Source organism: Hyperoodon ampullatus (genome assembly GCF_949752795.1).
Source record: "Hyperoodon ampullatus genome assembly, chromosome: 1".
In the NCBI taxonomy this organism is placed as follows: domain Eukaryota; kingdom Metazoa; phylum Chordata; class Mammalia; order Artiodactyla; family Ziphiidae; genus Hyperoodon; species Hyperoodon ampullatus.
In genome coordinates, this window is record NC_136914.1 from 220,567,584 (window position 1) to 220,584,129 (window position 16,546).

At 52.2% G+C, this 16,546-nt stretch overlaps 1 protein-coding gene across 1 annotated transcript in view; it reads left to right on the forward strand.

Moving 5' to 3' along the window:
• LOC307058593 (scavenger receptor cysteine-rich domain-containing protein DMBT1-like) overlaps nucleotides 1-16,546 on the forward strand; it is a gene marked incomplete at both ends in the record, with an annotated part of 34,269 nt that overhangs the window by 15,311 nt on the left and 2,412 nt on the right. Inside the window, 7 exons of the mRNA XM_079712117.1 lie at nucleotides 1,365-1,688; nucleotides 4,195-4,518; nucleotides 5,296-5,325; nucleotides 5,936-5,965; nucleotides 7,020-7,363; nucleotides 9,042-9,413; nucleotides 15,724-16,095. Coding sequence (XP_079568243.1) covers nucleotides 1,365-1,688; nucleotides 4,195-4,518; nucleotides 5,296-5,325; nucleotides 5,936-5,965; nucleotides 7,020-7,363; nucleotides 9,042-9,413; nucleotides 15,724-16,095 — 1,796 coding nt within the window. The remainder of the gene's footprint in view (nucleotides 1-1,364; nucleotides 1,689-4,194; nucleotides 4,519-5,295; nucleotides 5,326-5,935; nucleotides 5,966-7,019; nucleotides 7,364-9,041; nucleotides 9,414-15,723; nucleotides 16,096-16,546) is intronic.

Below are 16,546 nucleotides of genomic sequence, written 5' to 3' on the forward strand. Positions count from 1 at the left end.
TGCAGGGAGGCATATTAGCAGAGTCTTTACTTGCTCAAGGGATTAAGGGAAGTTCTTTACGAAGTGACACTTTTGCTGAGGCTTACAGGAGAAGCAGGTTCATTGATAAAATGCCTTCCAGCCAGAAAGAATGCTTTGATGGTCTACGTGGAAAGGATCTTGGCTTTTCAAATGAGTGACAGGTGGCAACAGGAGGGATTGTGGGAGAGCTGGGTGAGGGAGGGCCAGAACCTTCAGAGCTTGTGTGCAGATTAAAACTCCTGCCTTTATGCTAAGGGCAGTGGGAGCTGCTGAAATGTTTTAAGCTAGGGAATTCCACAATCAGAAGTGTGTTTGCAGAAGATCACACGTATCTTTTCTGCCAAACTGCACTTCCCGAGGGCGGGAATTATGTCTACTATTTTCATTATTGCATCCTTATTATCTAGCATTGTGTCCAGCATTCCATAAGTAGAAAGAATAGTGAACACATGAATGGGTGGATGAATGTGTAATTGCCATTGGCATTCTGATGTATAGTCCATATATATATATGGGCGCACGCACACACACACACAACGTACAGTATGGTTTTTACCCTGTTTTATAACATCCTTTTTCACTTGAGTATATAATAAACACTTTTTTGATGGTCTTAAAGTTAGGATTTTTATGGCACTGAAATTATTTCTACATCATAAAGTTTAATGGCTGCACAGTTTTCGACTGTATGGATATACCATGATTTAGTTAAATAATGACAATTCATAGGAAAAAAGAAGTAATTCTTTCTGACTCTGAACAGCCTGCTACCAATAGATGCCTTGTCCCTAAGCATGTCCATGTGCTCTGATGATTTTCAGGAGGTGCACGGCTTCTTCAAGAGTCAGCATAAGTTTGGGGTTTTAAAATGACATGAGTTAGTGCGCACCGAAAAGTAGTTTTTAGTATAACCTTGGTCCTGATGGAGTGGGTGCCCATGTGGGAGTGAACATCTGAAGGTGGCTCCTTGGCAGGGTCTGGGAAGCTGTCTCTGGTGGGCTCCTGCTGCAGGGGCTCGAGTTCATCCCAGTGGTCCCTGGGGATTCAGGCTGTGGGCTTCCCCTCTTCCCACCTCCTTCCCAAGGCTGGGATCAGCCACCGAATTGCTGGGCCTTGTGGGGAACCCATCAGAGAAAAAGTGTAGCTCAGTCCACAGCCAAGGGTCGTATCAAACAGCCCCGTGGGGCTAAATGATGATGACCAGGCTCAGTCATGCCTGCCGGAAGGAGAACATTACCTTGAACTCAGAAGTCTTTCCCTGGAAGGATTCTGAATCTCGTTCGGTCCTCAGGACCTCTTCCTCTGGAAGACACAGGAGAGTGCATTTTCCCGTCTCCTTCCAGGAACTGAATCAGGATTGGCCCTGAGGCTGGTGAATGGAGGTGACAGGTGTCAGGGCCGGGTGGAGGTCCTGTACCAAGGTTCCTGGGGCACCGTGTGTGACGACAGCTGGGACACCAACGACGCCAACGTGGTCTGCAGGCAGCTGAGCTGTGGATGGGCCATATCGGCCCCAGGAAATGCCCGGTACGGTCAGGGCTCAGGGCCGATCGTCCTGGATGACGTGGGCTGCTCGGGGCATGAGAGCTACCTGTGGAGCTGCCCTCACAGCCCCTGGAACACACACAACTGTGGACATAGCGAGGACGCCAGTGTCGTCTGCTCAGGTTGGTCTCACATAAGCTGGGTGTCCCTCTCTGGGGGTGTCGTTTCCTTCTGACATTCTGAATCACTTTTATAGCATTTTTACATTCCTCGCTTCCTTAAATCACCTTGTCTGTCTGCTAAGAATTAGTATGAGCTTTTGACAAGCTGCCAGGCATGTAGCTGGTGAATAAGAACAAAGAACCAAACTGAAAGTGACTTAAAGCCTTTTTCTCCATGCCACAGTGCAAGCCAGAGGCAAAAGAGGCTAGTTCAGTCACGATGTCTGTGAATGGAGGTCATGGCAGAGGACTGCAGGTGGCCCAGGGTCTGGTTCCCGAGTCCTGGACAGTAGCCCCTCCAGGGAACTGGGATACACTGTCTGGGTACCAGATCGGCCGTGTGCAGGGCAGTGACCCCTGTGTGGCCTGCCAGGCACAGCCTTGTCACCACCTAGAGTTGAGCCTGACAGATCTCACACGGGATTTGGACTTTGAACTGGACCCCTCAGTCTTGCTGCCTCAGTGAGCCCATAAATCCTGTGACGCTGATGACTGGTTTGGGTCCACTCGGTCATCTAGACACAGAGCTAATCCCCTTGACATTGGAAATAAGGGATGCTGGGCTGCCTGGACCTCTCAGGAGGAGCATCTCTGGGGGGCTGAGGATGGCAGAGGTCCCACCCCGCGTGGCAGGGCGCAGGCATGGACTGAGCGTCTCACCTGCTCAGCGTCGACCCCCTTTGCCCCTGTGGTGCCCCTTCTGTGCAAGGTGTCTGATCTGCCTTCTCTCTCTCCCAGCTGCCAGGCCCCAGTCCACGCTCCTGCCAGGTGAGTCCTGCTGCCTCTCGACTCCGGGGTGATCCCTCCCTCCCCACTCACCTCCACAGACTCCAACCAGGAGCCCGAGGCGGGGCAAGTGGACGTTTGCCACCTCTCAGTACCTGCCCTGGTCACTTTAGAGGGAGCAGACACTTCCAGAGGAGCCATAGCAGAAGGATCCTTGGGTCTGGCTCAGAGATTTAAGGACATTGTGGCTACTACACAGTGTCTCCCCAGAGCTTTGGGTGACAAGGAGGCCTGTCCTGCGCTCAACAATGCTTGAAAGCATTGTCTAGACCGAGAGTTATGTGTGCGGGGAGAACCGGGCTGTTTCAGGTCCCACCCCCACCCCGCGCGGAGTCCAAAAGGGATACTTTCACCAGGGAGCCCTCAGTCAGGAGAGCGTGCTAATCGCTCCTCTGGAGTGTTGCGCCTCATCACCATGCCGTGGACAGTTGAGGGCCTGATCTGGCTCACGGCCAGCTCTCAGAAAAGGCCTCTTCCTCCCCCAGGCAGTGGAGGTTCTCAGACCCCACTTTCCCTGATGTGAGTGACAGGTCACTAGAGCAACCCTGACTGTAGACACCTTCTCTCTAATCCTGCTGTGTTTTCCCTTCAGGCTGGTGGACGCCCACAACTCCTGCCGACGGTAAGCATGGCTTGGGTCCTGCAAAACACTCCACTCCTCAGGCCTGGGTGCAATTCCTGACTCTTGGTTTGAGCCTCTGAGCTCAGCGCCTCATCTGCTGTGGAGGGTTCCTTTCGCGTGCCAGAGTTATGGAGAACCTTCACCTCCCACTTGTGGCATACGTTACTCAGAATGCTTTTGTTGCCAAGCGATAGGATCCCAACTGACACTCTCTTGAGTTGGGGGTGGGGGTGGGGGACGCAATGACTTCCATAGGTCAGTGGTAGGATGGTCTTCAGGTAGAGCTGGATCCAGAAGTTCCAGTACAGCTTCTCCCCCGCACTTTTATTACCTCTATTTTCTAATGTTTATAAACTTCACTGTCAGCTTGCTTCCTGCCAGGGGGCAGTTGTTAGCCACAGGTCTACACCCCAGGAGGGGAGAGAGTCTGGTTTTTTTCTAGCTCTTCAGCCAGCAAGCCGTGGAAGGACTCTGAACAGCCTGCTACCAATAGATGCCTTGTCCCTAAGCATGTCCGTTTGCTCTGATGATTTTCAGTGGGTGCACGGCTTCTTCAAGAGTCAGCATAAGTGTGGGGTTTGAAAATGACATGAGTTAGTGCGCACCGAAAAGTAGTTTTTAGTATAACCTTGGTCCTGATGGAGTGGGTGCCCATGTGGGAGTGAACATCTGAAGGTGGCTCCTTGGTGGGGTCTGGGAAGCTGTCTCTGGTGGGCTCCTGCTGCAGGGGCTCAAGTTCATCCCAGTGGTCCCTGGGGATTCAGGCTGTGGGCTTCCCCTCTTCCCACCTCCTTCCCAAGGCTGGGATCAGCCACCGAATTGCTGGGCCTTGTGGGGAACCCATCAGAGAAAAAGTGTAGCTCAGTCCACAGCCAAGGGTTGTATCAAACAGCCCCGTGGGGATAAATGATGATGACCAGGCTCAGTCAGGTCCTCCGGAAGGAGAACATTACCTTGAACTCAGAAGTCTTTCCCTGGAAGGATTCTGAATCTCGTTCGGTCCTCGGGACCTCTTCCTCTGGAAGACACAGGAGAGTGCATTTTCCCGTCTCCTTCCAGGAACTGAATCAGGATTGGCCCTGAGGCTGGTGAATGGAGGTGACAGGTGTCAGGGCCGGGTGGAGGTCCTGTACCAAGGTTCCTGGGGCACCGTGTGTGACGACAGCTGGGACACCAACGACGCCAACGTGGTCTGCAGGCAGCTGAGCTGTGGATGGGCCATATCGGCCCCAGGAAATGCCCGGTACGGTCAGGGCTCAGGGCCGATCGTCCTGGATGACGTGGGCTGCTCGGGGCATGAGAGCTACCTGTGGAGCTGCCCTCACAGCCCCTGGAACACACACAACTGTGGACATAGCGAGGACGCCAGTGTCGTCTGCTCAGGTTGGTCTCACATAAGCTGGGTGTCCCTCTCTGGGGGTGTCGTTTCCTTCTGACATTCTGAATCACTTTTATAGCATTTTTACATTCCTCGCTTCCTTAAATCACCTTGTCTGTCTGCTAAGAATTAGTATGAGCTTTTGACAAGCTGCCAGGCATGTAGCTGGTGAATAAGAACAAAGAACCAAACTGAAAGTGACTTAAAGCCTTTTTCTCCATGCCACAGTGCAAGCCAGAGGCAAAAGAGGCTAGTTCGGTCACGATGTCTGTGAATGGAGGTCATGGCAGAGGACTGCAGGTGGCCCAGGGTCTGGTTCCCGAGTCCTGGACAGTAGCCCCTCCAGGGAACTGGGATACACTGTCTGGGTACCAGATCGGCCGTGTGCAGGGCAGTGACCCCTGTGTGGCCTGCCAGGCACAGCCTTGTCACCACCTAGAGTTGAGCCTGACAGATCTCACACGGGATTTGGACTTTGAACTGGACCCCTCAGTCTTGCTGCCTCAGTGAGCCCATAAATCCTGTGACGCTGATGACTGGTTTGGGTCCACTCGGTCATCTAGACACAGAGCTAATCCCCTTGACATTGGAAATAAGGGATGCTGGGCTGCCTGGACCTCTCAGGAGGAGCATCTCTGGGGGGCTGAGGACGGCAGAGGTCCCACCCCGCGTGGCAGGGCGCAGGCATGGACTGAGCGTCTCACCTGCTCAGCGTCGACCCCCTTTGCCCCTGTGGTGCCCCTTCTGTGCAAGGTGTCTGATCTGCCTTCTCTCTCTCCCAGCTGCCAGGCCCCAGTCCACGCTCCTGCCAGGTGAGTCCTGCTGCCTCTCGACTCCGGGGTGATCCCTCCCTCCCCACTCACCTCCACAGACTCCAACCAGGAGCCCCAGGGGGGGCGAGTGGACGTTTGCCACCTCTCAGTACCTGCCCTGGTCACTTTAGAGGGAGCAGACACTTCCAGAGGAGCCATAGCAGAAGGATCCTTGGGTCTGGCTCAGAGATTTAAGGACATTGTGGCTACTACACAGTGTCTCCCCAGAGCTTGGGGTGACAAGGAGGCCTGTCCTGCGCTCAACAATGCTTGAAAGCATTGTCTAGACCGAGAGTTATGTGTGCGGGGAGAACCGGGCTGTTTCAGGTCCCACCCCCACCCCGCGCGGAGTCCAAAAGGGATACTTTCACCAGGGAGCCCTCAGTCAGGAGAGCGTGCTAATCGCTCCTCTGGAGTGTTGCGCCTCATCGCCATGCCGTGGACAGTTGAGGGCCTGATCTGGCTCACGGCCAGCTCTCAGAAAAGGCCTCTTCCTCCCCCAGGCAGTGGAGGTTCTCAGACCCCACTTTCCCTGATGTGAGTGACAGGTCACTAGAGCAACCCTGACTGTAGACACCTTCTCTCTAATCCTGCTGTGTTTTCCCTTCAGGCTGGTGGACGCCCACAACTCCTGCCGACGGTAAGCATGGCTTGGGTCCTGCAAAACACTCCACTCCTCAGGCCTGGGTGCAATTCCTGACTCTTGGTTTGAGCCTCTGAGCTCAGCGCCTCATCTGCTGTGGAGGGTTCCTTTCGCGTGCCAGAGTTATGGAGAACCTTCACCTCCCACTTGTGGCATACGTTACTCAGAATGCTTTTGTTGCCAAGCGATAGGATCCCAACTGACACTCTCTTGAGTTGGGGGTGGGGGTGGGGGACGCAATGACTTCCATAGGTCAGTGGTAGGATGGTCTTCAGGTAGAGCTGGATCCAGAAGTTCCAGTACAGCTTCTCCCCTGCACTTTTATTACCTCTGTTTTCTAATAAACTTCACTGTCAGCTTGCTTGCTGCCAAGGGGCAGTTGTTAGCCACAGGTCTACACCCCAGGAGGGGAGAGAGTCTGGTTTTTTTCTAGCTCTTCAGCCAGCAAGCCGTGGAAGGACTCTGAACAGCCTGCTACCAATAGATGCCTTGTCCCTAAGCATGTCCGTTTGCTCTGATGATTTTCAGTGGGTGCACGCCTTGTTCAAGAGTCAGCATAAGTTTGGGGTTTGCAAATGACATGAGTTAGTGCGCACCGAAAAGTCGTTTTTAATATAACTTTTGTCCTGAATGAGTGGGTGCCCATGTGGGAATGAACTTCCGAAGGAGGCTCCTTGGCGGGGTCTGGGAAGCTGTCTCTGGTGGGCTCATGCTGCAGGAGCTCAAGTTCATCCCAGTGGTCCCTGGGGATTCAGGCTGTGGGCTTCCCCTCTTCCCACCTCCTTCCCAAGGCTGGGATCAGCCACTGAATTGCTGGGCCTTTTGGGGAACCCATCAGAGAACAAGCATAGCTCAGTCCACAGCCGAGGGTTGTATCAAACATCCCCGTGAGGATAAATGATGATAACCAGGCTCAGTCAGGTCATCCATAAGGAAAACATTACCTTGAACTCAGAAGTCTTTCCCCTGGAAGGATTCTGAATCTCGTTCGGTCCTCAGGACCTGTTCCTTCGGAAAACACAGGAGAGTGCATTTTCCCATCTCCTTCCAGGAACTGAATCAGGTTTGGCCCTGAGGCTGGTGAATGGAAGTCACAGGTGTCAGGGCCGGGTGGAGGTCCTGTACCGAGGCTCCTGGGGCACCGTGTGTGACGACAGCTGGGACACCAATGACGCCGACGTGGTCTGCAGGCAGCTGGGCTGTGGCTGGGCCACGTCGGCACCAGGAAGTGCCCAGTACGGTCAGGGCTCTGGGCCGATCGTCCTGGACGATGTGCGCTGCATGGGGCACGAGAGCTACCTGTGGAGCTGCCCTCACAGTGGCTGGAACACACACAACTGTGGACACGGCGAGGACGCCAGTGTCGTCTGCTCAGGTTGGTCTCAAATAAGCTGGGTGTCCCTCTCTGGGGGTGTGGTTTCCTTCTGACACTCTGATCCCCTCTCAGAGCATTTTCTACATTTCTTGCTTCCTTAAATCACCTTGTCTCTTTGCTAAGAGTTAGTGTGAGCTTTTTGACAAGCTGTCAGGTGTGTAGCTGGTGAATGAGAACAAAGAACCAAACTGAAAATGACATGAAGCCTTTTTTCTCCATGTCACAGTGCAAGCCAGAGGCAAAAGAGGCTAGTTCTGATATTCCCCAGTGGCGCAGTGGTTGGGAGTCTGCCTGCCGATGCAGGGGACATGGGTTCGTGTCCCAGTCCAGGAAGATCCCACATGCCGCGGAGCGTCTGGGCCCGTGACCCATGGCCGCTGAGCCTGCGCGTCCGGAGCCTGTTGCTCTGCAACGGAGGAGGCCACAGTACTGAGAGGCCCACATGCTGCCAAAGAAAAAAACAAAACAAAACAAAAACAGGCTAGTTCTGTCACAAGGTCTGTGAATGGAGGTCATGACCTAGGAGTGCAGGTGGCCCAGGGTTTGGTTCCTGAGGCCTGGACGGTAGCCACTCCAGGGAACTGGGGTGCACTGTCTGGGCACCAGGGCTGTCGTGTGCAGGGCAGTGGCCCTTGTGTGGCCTGCCAGGCACAGCCTTGTCACCACCTACAGCCGAGGCTGACAAACCTCACACGAGATTCGGACCTGGAGCTGGACCCCTCAGTCTTGCTTCCTCAGTGAGCCCATAAATGCCATGAGGCTGATGACCGGTTTGGGTCCACTCGGTCATCTAGACACAGAGCTAATCCCCTTGACATTGGAAATAAGGGATCCTGGGCTGCCTGGACCTCTCAGGAGGAGCATCATTAGGGAGTGTGGACGGCAGAGGTCCCACCCCGCGTGGCAGGACACAGGCATGGACTGAGCGTCTCACCTGCTCAGCGTCGTCCCCCTTTGCCCCTGTGGTGCCCCTTCTGTGCAAGGTGTCTGATCTGCCTTCTCTCTCTCCCAGCTTCCGGGCCCCAGTCCACGCTCCTGCCAGGTGAGGCCTGCTGCCTCTTGACTCCGGGGTGTCCCCTCCCTCCCCACTCACCTGCACAGACACCAACCAGGAGCCCCACGAGCCCTAGAGAGACTCTGAACAGCCTGCTACCAATAGACGCCTTGTCCCTAAGCATGTCCATGTGCTCTGATGATTTTCAGGGGGTGCATGGCTTGTTCAAGACTCAGCATAAGTTTGTGGTTTGAAAATGACATGAGTTAGTGCTCAGCAGAAAAGTAGTTTTTAGAATAAACTTGGACCTGATGGAATGGGTTCCCATGTGGGAGGGAACATCTGAAAGTGGCTCCTTGGCGGGGTCTGGGAAGCTGTCTCAGGTGGGCTCCTGCTGCAGGGGCTCAAGTTCATCCCAGTGGTCCCTGGGGATTCAGGCTATGGGCTTCGCTTCTTCCCACCTCCTTCTCAAGGATGGGATCAGCCACTCAATTGCTGGGCCTTGTGGGGAACCCACCAGAGAACATGCATAGCTCAGTCTACAGCCAAGGGTTCTATCAAACAGCCCCGTGGGGATAAATGATGATGACCAGGCTCAGTCAGGTCCTCCGGAAGGAGAACATTACCTTGAACTCAGAAGTCTTTCCCTGGAAGGATTCTCAATCTCGTTCGGTCCACACGACCTGTTCCTTCGGAAGACACAGGAGAGTGCATTTTCCCGTCTCCTTCCAGGACCTGAATCAGGATTGGCCCTGAGGCTGGTGAATGGAGGTGACAGGTGTCAGGGCCGGGTGGAAGTCCTGTACCGAGGCTCCTGGGGCACCGTGTGTGACGACAGCTGGGACATCAATGACGCCAATGTGGTCTGCAGGCAGCTGGGCTGTGGCCAGGCCACATCGGCCCCAGGAAGTGCCCGGTATGGTCAGGGCTCAGGGCCGATCGTCCTGGATGACGTGGGCTGCTCGGGGCGCGAGAGCTACCTGTGGAACTGCCCTCACAGTGGCTGGAACACACACAACTGCGGACATAGCGAGGACGCCAGTGTCGTCTGCTTAGGTTGGTCTCAGATAAGCTGGGTGACCCTCTCTGGGGGTGTGGTTTCCTTCTGACACTCTGATCTCCTCTCAGAGCATTTTCTACATTTCTCGCTTCCTTAAATCACCTTGTCTCTCTGCTAAGAATTAGTATGAGCTTTATGCCAAGCTGCCAGCCATGTAGCTGGTGAATGAGAACAAAGAACCAAACTGAAAGTGACTTGAAGCCTTTTTTCTCCATGCCACACTATAAGGCAGAGGCAAAAGAGGCTAGTTCAGTCACGAGGTCTGTGAATGGAGGTCATGGCCTAGGAGTGCAGGTGGCCGAGGGTTTGGTTCCTGATTCCTGGATGGTAGCCCCTCCAGGGAACTGGGATGCACTGTCTGGGTGCCAGGTCTGCCGTGTGCAGGACTGTGGCCCCTGTGTGGCCTGCCAGGCACAGCCTTCTCATCACCTACGGTCGGGCCGGACAGATCTCACTCAGGATTTGGACCTGTAACTGGACCCCTCAGTCTTGTTTCCTCAGTGCACCCATAAATGCTGTGAGGCTTTTGACTGGTTTGGGTCCACTCAGTCCTCTAGACACAGAGCTGATGACCGTGGCGTTGGAAATACATGATGTTGGGCTGCCTGGACCCTTCGGTCTGGCTGACTGTAGAGCAGTTTTGCAGCAGTTTGAACTCCCACAACTGTGGGCACCACACGGCCGCCAGTTTTATCTGCTTAGCTTGGCTTCCAAGTCATTGAGCTTCTATTTTAGTGCGTTTTTTTTCCAGAAAAGGGCTCTTTGTGCTGGGCTCCCCTCACTCTGAACTTCCCTGAAGGATGGGCAGTTTCCCTGAATGTATCACCCATATACCTTGGTCCCTGAATGTCTTGGGTCTGGTGTAGCACCTTCCTTAGTGGACCACCAGGGCAGAGAAGGGTGAATACAGGTTGCAAAAACAAATTCCCTAAAAACCATTTTTATTGTGGAGCCTGATGTATGAGTTTGAGGTTTGCTCTTCAGCTCTCCTGGACAACTCCCATGGTGCCCTTCTCACGCCCTGGAGGGTAGGGGCCAGGCACTCAGCATCTCTCTCTCAGAAACCTGATGGGTGTGTTTCAGCACATACTGGGTGCTGAGGCTGATCATGTTTCCTCTTTCTTGCAGGCGCAGAAATCAACTACACTACCCCAGGTGAGTCACTGCGGCCCAACCCAAGACTCCTCTCCAGAATTCTCCCCTCTCAGGTGTCCAGAAGGAGGAGAAGTGCAGCCTCCTCCTATGGAGTGCTTTCCCTCTGAGGACTCTGGAGTCTGTTTCAGTGATAAGCTGAGTCCCCCAAACTATGGCTGTTACTCACCTCTGGCTGGAGGGCCCCTCTGGTCTCCGGCCACCGCTTGCTGCCAGTGCTCGTTCAGAGACGCTGTGGGGGAAGAGGTTTGGTTTTCTCGTTGTTTCCAATGAAAATAACTCCTAGTCATTCCATAGAGAACTGTGACCATGCTAGAAACATGGCCAAGGAACACTCCTACAAACGTTTGTCTGTTAAAGAATGCTTCACGTTGAGAGCAATCCCTCAAATATCTTTATGATACAGAGAAAATATCTGGTGCTAAATATGTTGGGAAGTGCTCCATACTCCGACCCTTTCTGGCCAGCCACAGTGTAAATTGGAATAGTCAAGGCTCTGAGAAGTCCTGCAGCAAGGAAAAGGATTTATTTTCTCCATCAAACTGATGACCATGGAATTAAAAAATGATCCAGCAGTATCCTAAAATCACTTCATTTTCTTTCTTAAATCGGTGGCACCCATCCACTCCAACCACTCAGAGTAACTATCATATTTTTCCACCTGACCGAGAGGGCGTGGATTTCTTCTCCCCAGCCTTGGCTGCTGGTCCCCGAGCTGCAGTCATGGTGCTCGTTCTCCAAAGAGTTTGCCTCTCCTGCCTTTCCTGGCACGTGGCATCGCCTGCAGCTGATGTCCCAGCCCCTGGAGGGCTGGGCCTCTCTTTAGGCTCCTCTTTGCCCTTTAGTAGCTTGGCCAGCCTAAGATTCGGATCTCTGGTCAGTCCCTAGGCGAGGCTGCCCTCCTCCCCCGTGAAGACCCCACCCCTCCCCTTGGACACCAGACCCCGGCCAGTGCTGGCTGGCTGGAGCCTGCTTCATCTCCGAGCTCGGTGTGTAATCAGCAAGAGCTCCTGACTGGCTGCTCTTGAGCTGCTGCTGAACTCCCCCTCTGCCCCCCACCCCTGAGACCTTTCCTCTCCGTCCCCACCCTGCCCTCCTCACCACCTGGCTTCCTGAAGCAGCAGCAGCTTCCGGCTGCCCCTCCCCTCTGATGCATTCTCTGCGGTGCAGCTAGGGGCATCTTCACGAGATGCCAAGGTCAGTCCCAGTCTCGGGGACGGGCTCATTCCTCAGGAAATGGACACCAAGGTTGTAAGAACAAATTCCCCCAAACATTTTTTTGTGTGTAGACTGATATCTGAGGTTGAAGTTTCCTATTCAGCTCTCCTGGACAACTCCCAGGCCGCCTTTCTCAGGCCACAGAGGGGCTGGGCATTCAGCATCTCTCTCTCAGGAACCTGATGGGTTTCTTGCAGTGCCTTCTGGGTGCTGAGGCTGATCGTGTTTCCTCTTTCTTGCAGGCCCAGAAATCACCTCTACTACCCCAGGTGAGTCATTGCAGCCTAACCCAGCAAGGCTCCTCTCTGGAATTCTGCCCTCTCAGGTTTCCAGAAATAGAAGGAGAAAAGCATGCTCCTCCTGGGGAGTGATTACCCTCTGAGGACTCTGGAATCCGTTTCAGTGACCAGCCGAATTTCCAAGACCATGGCTGTCACTCATCTCGGGCTGGAAGGCCCCTCTGGTCTCCTGCCACCGCTTGCTGCCAGTGCTCGTTCAGAGAGACTGTGGAAGAAAAAGATTGTTTCCTCTGGTCATTTTGGATGAAAATAACTGTCCCAGTCATCCCATGGACAACTGTGACCATGTTAGAAGCATGGCCAAGTAGCAGTCTTACAAATGTTTGTCTGTTAAAGAATCCTTCACGTTGAGAGCAATCCCCCAAATGATCTTCTTGCTGATCTCACAGATGCAGCAGTGAGTAGTGGCATGAAGCGAGATCTTGATTCCCTGCCCAGGAATTGAACATGGGGAGCCTGGATGAAAACCAGGAATCCTAGGCACCACACCCCCTGGCTTTTGCCCCCAGTGAAACGCATTTCTCACGGAGGCAAAAACTGTAAAAACAGGCACAAAGTTTATTAGTAGAGACATAGCAGAACAACAAGTGGGAGAGCACACAGAGAAACTGTTAAGAGAGAAGCAGGGCAGAGATGCACACCCGGAGAGCAAGGGTGTGGGCGTCCCCCTAATGGGGAGGAACGCAGTGAAGCGGCAGGTAAGTCATTTATACAGGGCAGTTCTTCCGGGTCTCTGTTTACCTCTGGCCAATTATCTGGTTTCTTTTTCCACACCTGACCTGCCCTAGGACCCTCCCCACATGGTTGCGCAACTTTTTTCCAAGATGCATTCCAGCCCAGAGGCCTATGGGACGGCCTTAGCATCACCTATTATGGGGTGGCGCCCCCTCCTTTTTGACCCCCAAAGAGCCTTTCTGTGCATGTGCAATGTTTCCCTTGCCCCAAGGATGGGCAATGTATGACCTCTTGATCTTTTAACAGGGTTTAGCCCCTCTTTGTCCCTGCCATAAAAGTGTCCAGTGTTCAGTTATCTACCCCATTCCTGTTGTTGTTTCTTATATTGAAGTGCAGATCTCGAAATATAGATAGGAGTCTGGTCATAAATATGTAGTCCAGAGCCCGTTTGTCTCTTGCCTCAGGAAATGTAAACAGGGAGCTGGTAATGAATGTCTGGCCTGGAGTCCATCTTCTTCTCACCGCAGGAAGTGTGAACAGGAGGCCAGTTGTAAATGTCTAGCCTGGAGCCCATCTTTCTCCTGCCTCATTGCCATAGTGATAATATCTGGTGCCCAAGAAGGTGGGAAGTGCTATGTACTCCAGCCCATTTGGCCAGTCTCAGTGCAGGTGGGATGGTCAAGGCTCTGAGAAGTCCTGCAGTAAGGAAAAGGATTGACTTTCTCCATCAAACTGACAACCTGGAATTAAAGAATTATCCAGCAATATCCTAAAATCACTTCATTTTCTTTCTAGATTGGTGGCGTCCATCAGCTCTAATCACGGAAAGTAAGTGTCACATTTTTCCACCTGACCCCCCGGGCATGGGTTTCCTGTCCCCAGGCGTGGCTGTCTATGCAGCTAATGCCGACACATGCATAGCCCACCTCAACCTGCACACACAGCCCACCCAGGCTGCCCCACCACGTCCTGCCCCGGCCCTCACCCACAGCCAGCGTGCAGCCTGCACACTCTCAACCTCACTCTCCCCTGCTCGGTAGATGACTTCTGTTTTAACTAAGGAGATCACCTTCCCCTTCTTTTTTCTGAATGAGATAAGTGATTCTCAAAAACATAGACCTCATGGCTTTTATTTCTTGGAGTATCTCCAAAGCTTTGGGAGAAAGAAGGGGGATAAAGAATAAACGGATAGTTTCACAAATAATCATGCTTTTACAAGTATTTTTTACCTCCTGATATGGATGTAGTTCAGTAGGTTTCCATTGTTCTTAAGAAATGATATGGCTACTTTTCCTTGTCATTGTCTTCTCTTACCATCATTTTAAATAAATGCCCCTGTGATGAAGAATATTTTCATAAATAAATTTTGCATACCTCCTCAATATTTTTTAGGACAGAGATAGATTTACTGGCTAAATTTAATATAGTGCCTTGTACATAGAATGTACTGAAGAAATACTAACTCTTATTACGTTAAACATTTTACCATCTTTGCTTTGTGTATGGTCAAATCACCATTAAGAATGTTTGTACAATTACAGAAGAATGAAAAGGATATATTAATCTCCTCACTCAGGTATTAAATATCAAATACCGAATTAATGATATAATTACAGCGACAGGTGCTTCACAGGGAAAGTTCAGTGTGCAGGGAGGCATATTAGCAGAGTCTTTACTTGCTCAAGGGATTAAGGGAAGTTCTTTACGAAGTGACACTTTTGCTGAGGCTTACAGGAGAAGCAGGTTCATTGATAAAATGCCTTCCAGCCAGAAAGAATGCTTTGATGGTCTACGTGGAAAGGATCTTGGCTTTTCAAATGAGTGACAGGTGGCAACAGGAGGGATTGTGGGAGAGCTGGGTGAGGGAGGGCCAGAACCTTCAGAGCTTGTGTGCAGATTAAAACTCCTGCCTTTATGCTAAGGGCAGTGGGAGCTGCTGAAATGTTTTAAGCTAGGGAATTCCACAATCAGAAGTGTGTTTGCAGAAGATCACACGTATCTTTTCTGCCAAACTGCACTTCCCGAGGGCGGGAATTATGTCTACTATTTTCATTATTGCATCCTTATTATCTAGCATTGTGTCCAGCATTCCATAAGTAGAAAGAATAGTGAACACATGAATGGGTGGATGAATGTGTAATTGCCATTGGCATTCTGATGTATAGTCCATATATATATATGGGCGCACGCACACACACACACAACGTACAGTATGGTTTTTACCCTGTTTTATAACATCCTTTTTCACTTGAGTATATAATAAACACTTTTTTGATGGTCTTAAAGTTAGGATTTTTATGGCACTGAAATTATTTCTACATCATAAAGTTTAATGGCTGCACAGTTTTCGACTGTATGGATATACCATGATTTAGTTAAATAATGACAATTCATAGGAAAAAAGAAGTAATTCTTTCTGACTCTGAACAGCCTGCTACCAATAGATGCCTTGTCCCTAAGCATGTCCATGTGCTCTGATGATTTTCAGGAGGTGCACGGCTTCTTCAAGAGTCAGCATAAGTTTGGGGTTTTAAAATGACATGAGTTAGTGCGCACCGAAAAGTAGTTTTTAGTATAACCTTGGTCCTGATGGAGTGGGTGCCCATGTGGGAGTGAACATCTGAAGGTGGCTCCTTGGCAGGGTCTGGGAAGCTGTCTCTGGTGGGCTCCTGCTGCAGGGGCTCGAGTTCATCCCAGTGGTCCCTGGGGATTCAGGCTGTGGGCTTCCCCTCTTCCCACCTCCTTCCCAAGGCTGGGATCAGCCACCGAATTGCTGGGCCTTGTGGGGAACCCATCAGAGAAAAAGTGTAGCTCAGTCCACAGCCAAGGGTCGTATCAAACAGCCCCGTGGGGCTAAATGATGATGACCAGGCTCAGTCATGCCTGCCGGAAGGAGAACATTACCTTGAACTCAGAAGTCTTTCCCTGGAAGGATTCTGAATCTCGTTCGGTCCTCAGGACCTCTTCCTCTGGAAGACACAGGAGAGTGCATTTTCCCGTCTCCTTCCAGGAACTGAATCAGGATTGGCCCTGAGGCTGGTGAATGGAGGTGACAGGTGTCAGGGCCGGGTGGAGGTCCTGTACCAAGGTTCCTGGGGCACCGTGTGTGACGACAGCTGGGACACCAACGACGCCAACGTGGTCTGCAGGCAGCTGAGCTGTGGATGGGCCATATCGGCCCCAGGAAATGCCCGGTACGGTCAGGGCTCAGGGCCGATCGTCCTGGATGACGTGGGCTGCTCGGGGCATGAGAGCTACCTGTGGAGCTGCCCTCACAGCCCCTGGAACACACACAACTGTGGACATAGCGAGGACGCCAGTGTCGTCTGCTCAGGTTGGTCTCACATAAGCTGGGTGTCCCTCTCTGGGGGTGTCGTTTCCTTCTGACATTCTGAATCACTTTTATAGCATTTTTACATTCCTCGCTTCCTTAAATCACCTTGTCTGTCTGCTAAGAATTAGTATGAGCTTTTGACAAGCTGCCAGGCATGTAGCTGGTGAATAAGAACAAAGAACCAAACTGAAAGTGACTTAAAGCCTTTTTCTCCATGCCACAGTGCAAGCCAGAGGCAAAAGAGGCTAGTTCAGTCACGATGTCTGTGAATGGAGGTCATGGCAGAGGACTGCAGGTGGCCCAGGGTCTGGTTCCCGAGTCCTGGACAGTAGCCCCTCCAGGGAACTGGGATACACTGTCTGGGTACCAGATCGGCCGTGTGCAGGGCAGTGACCCCTGTGTGGCCTGCCAGGCACAGCCTTGTCACCACCTAGAGTTGAGCCTGACAGATCTCACACGGGATTTGGACTT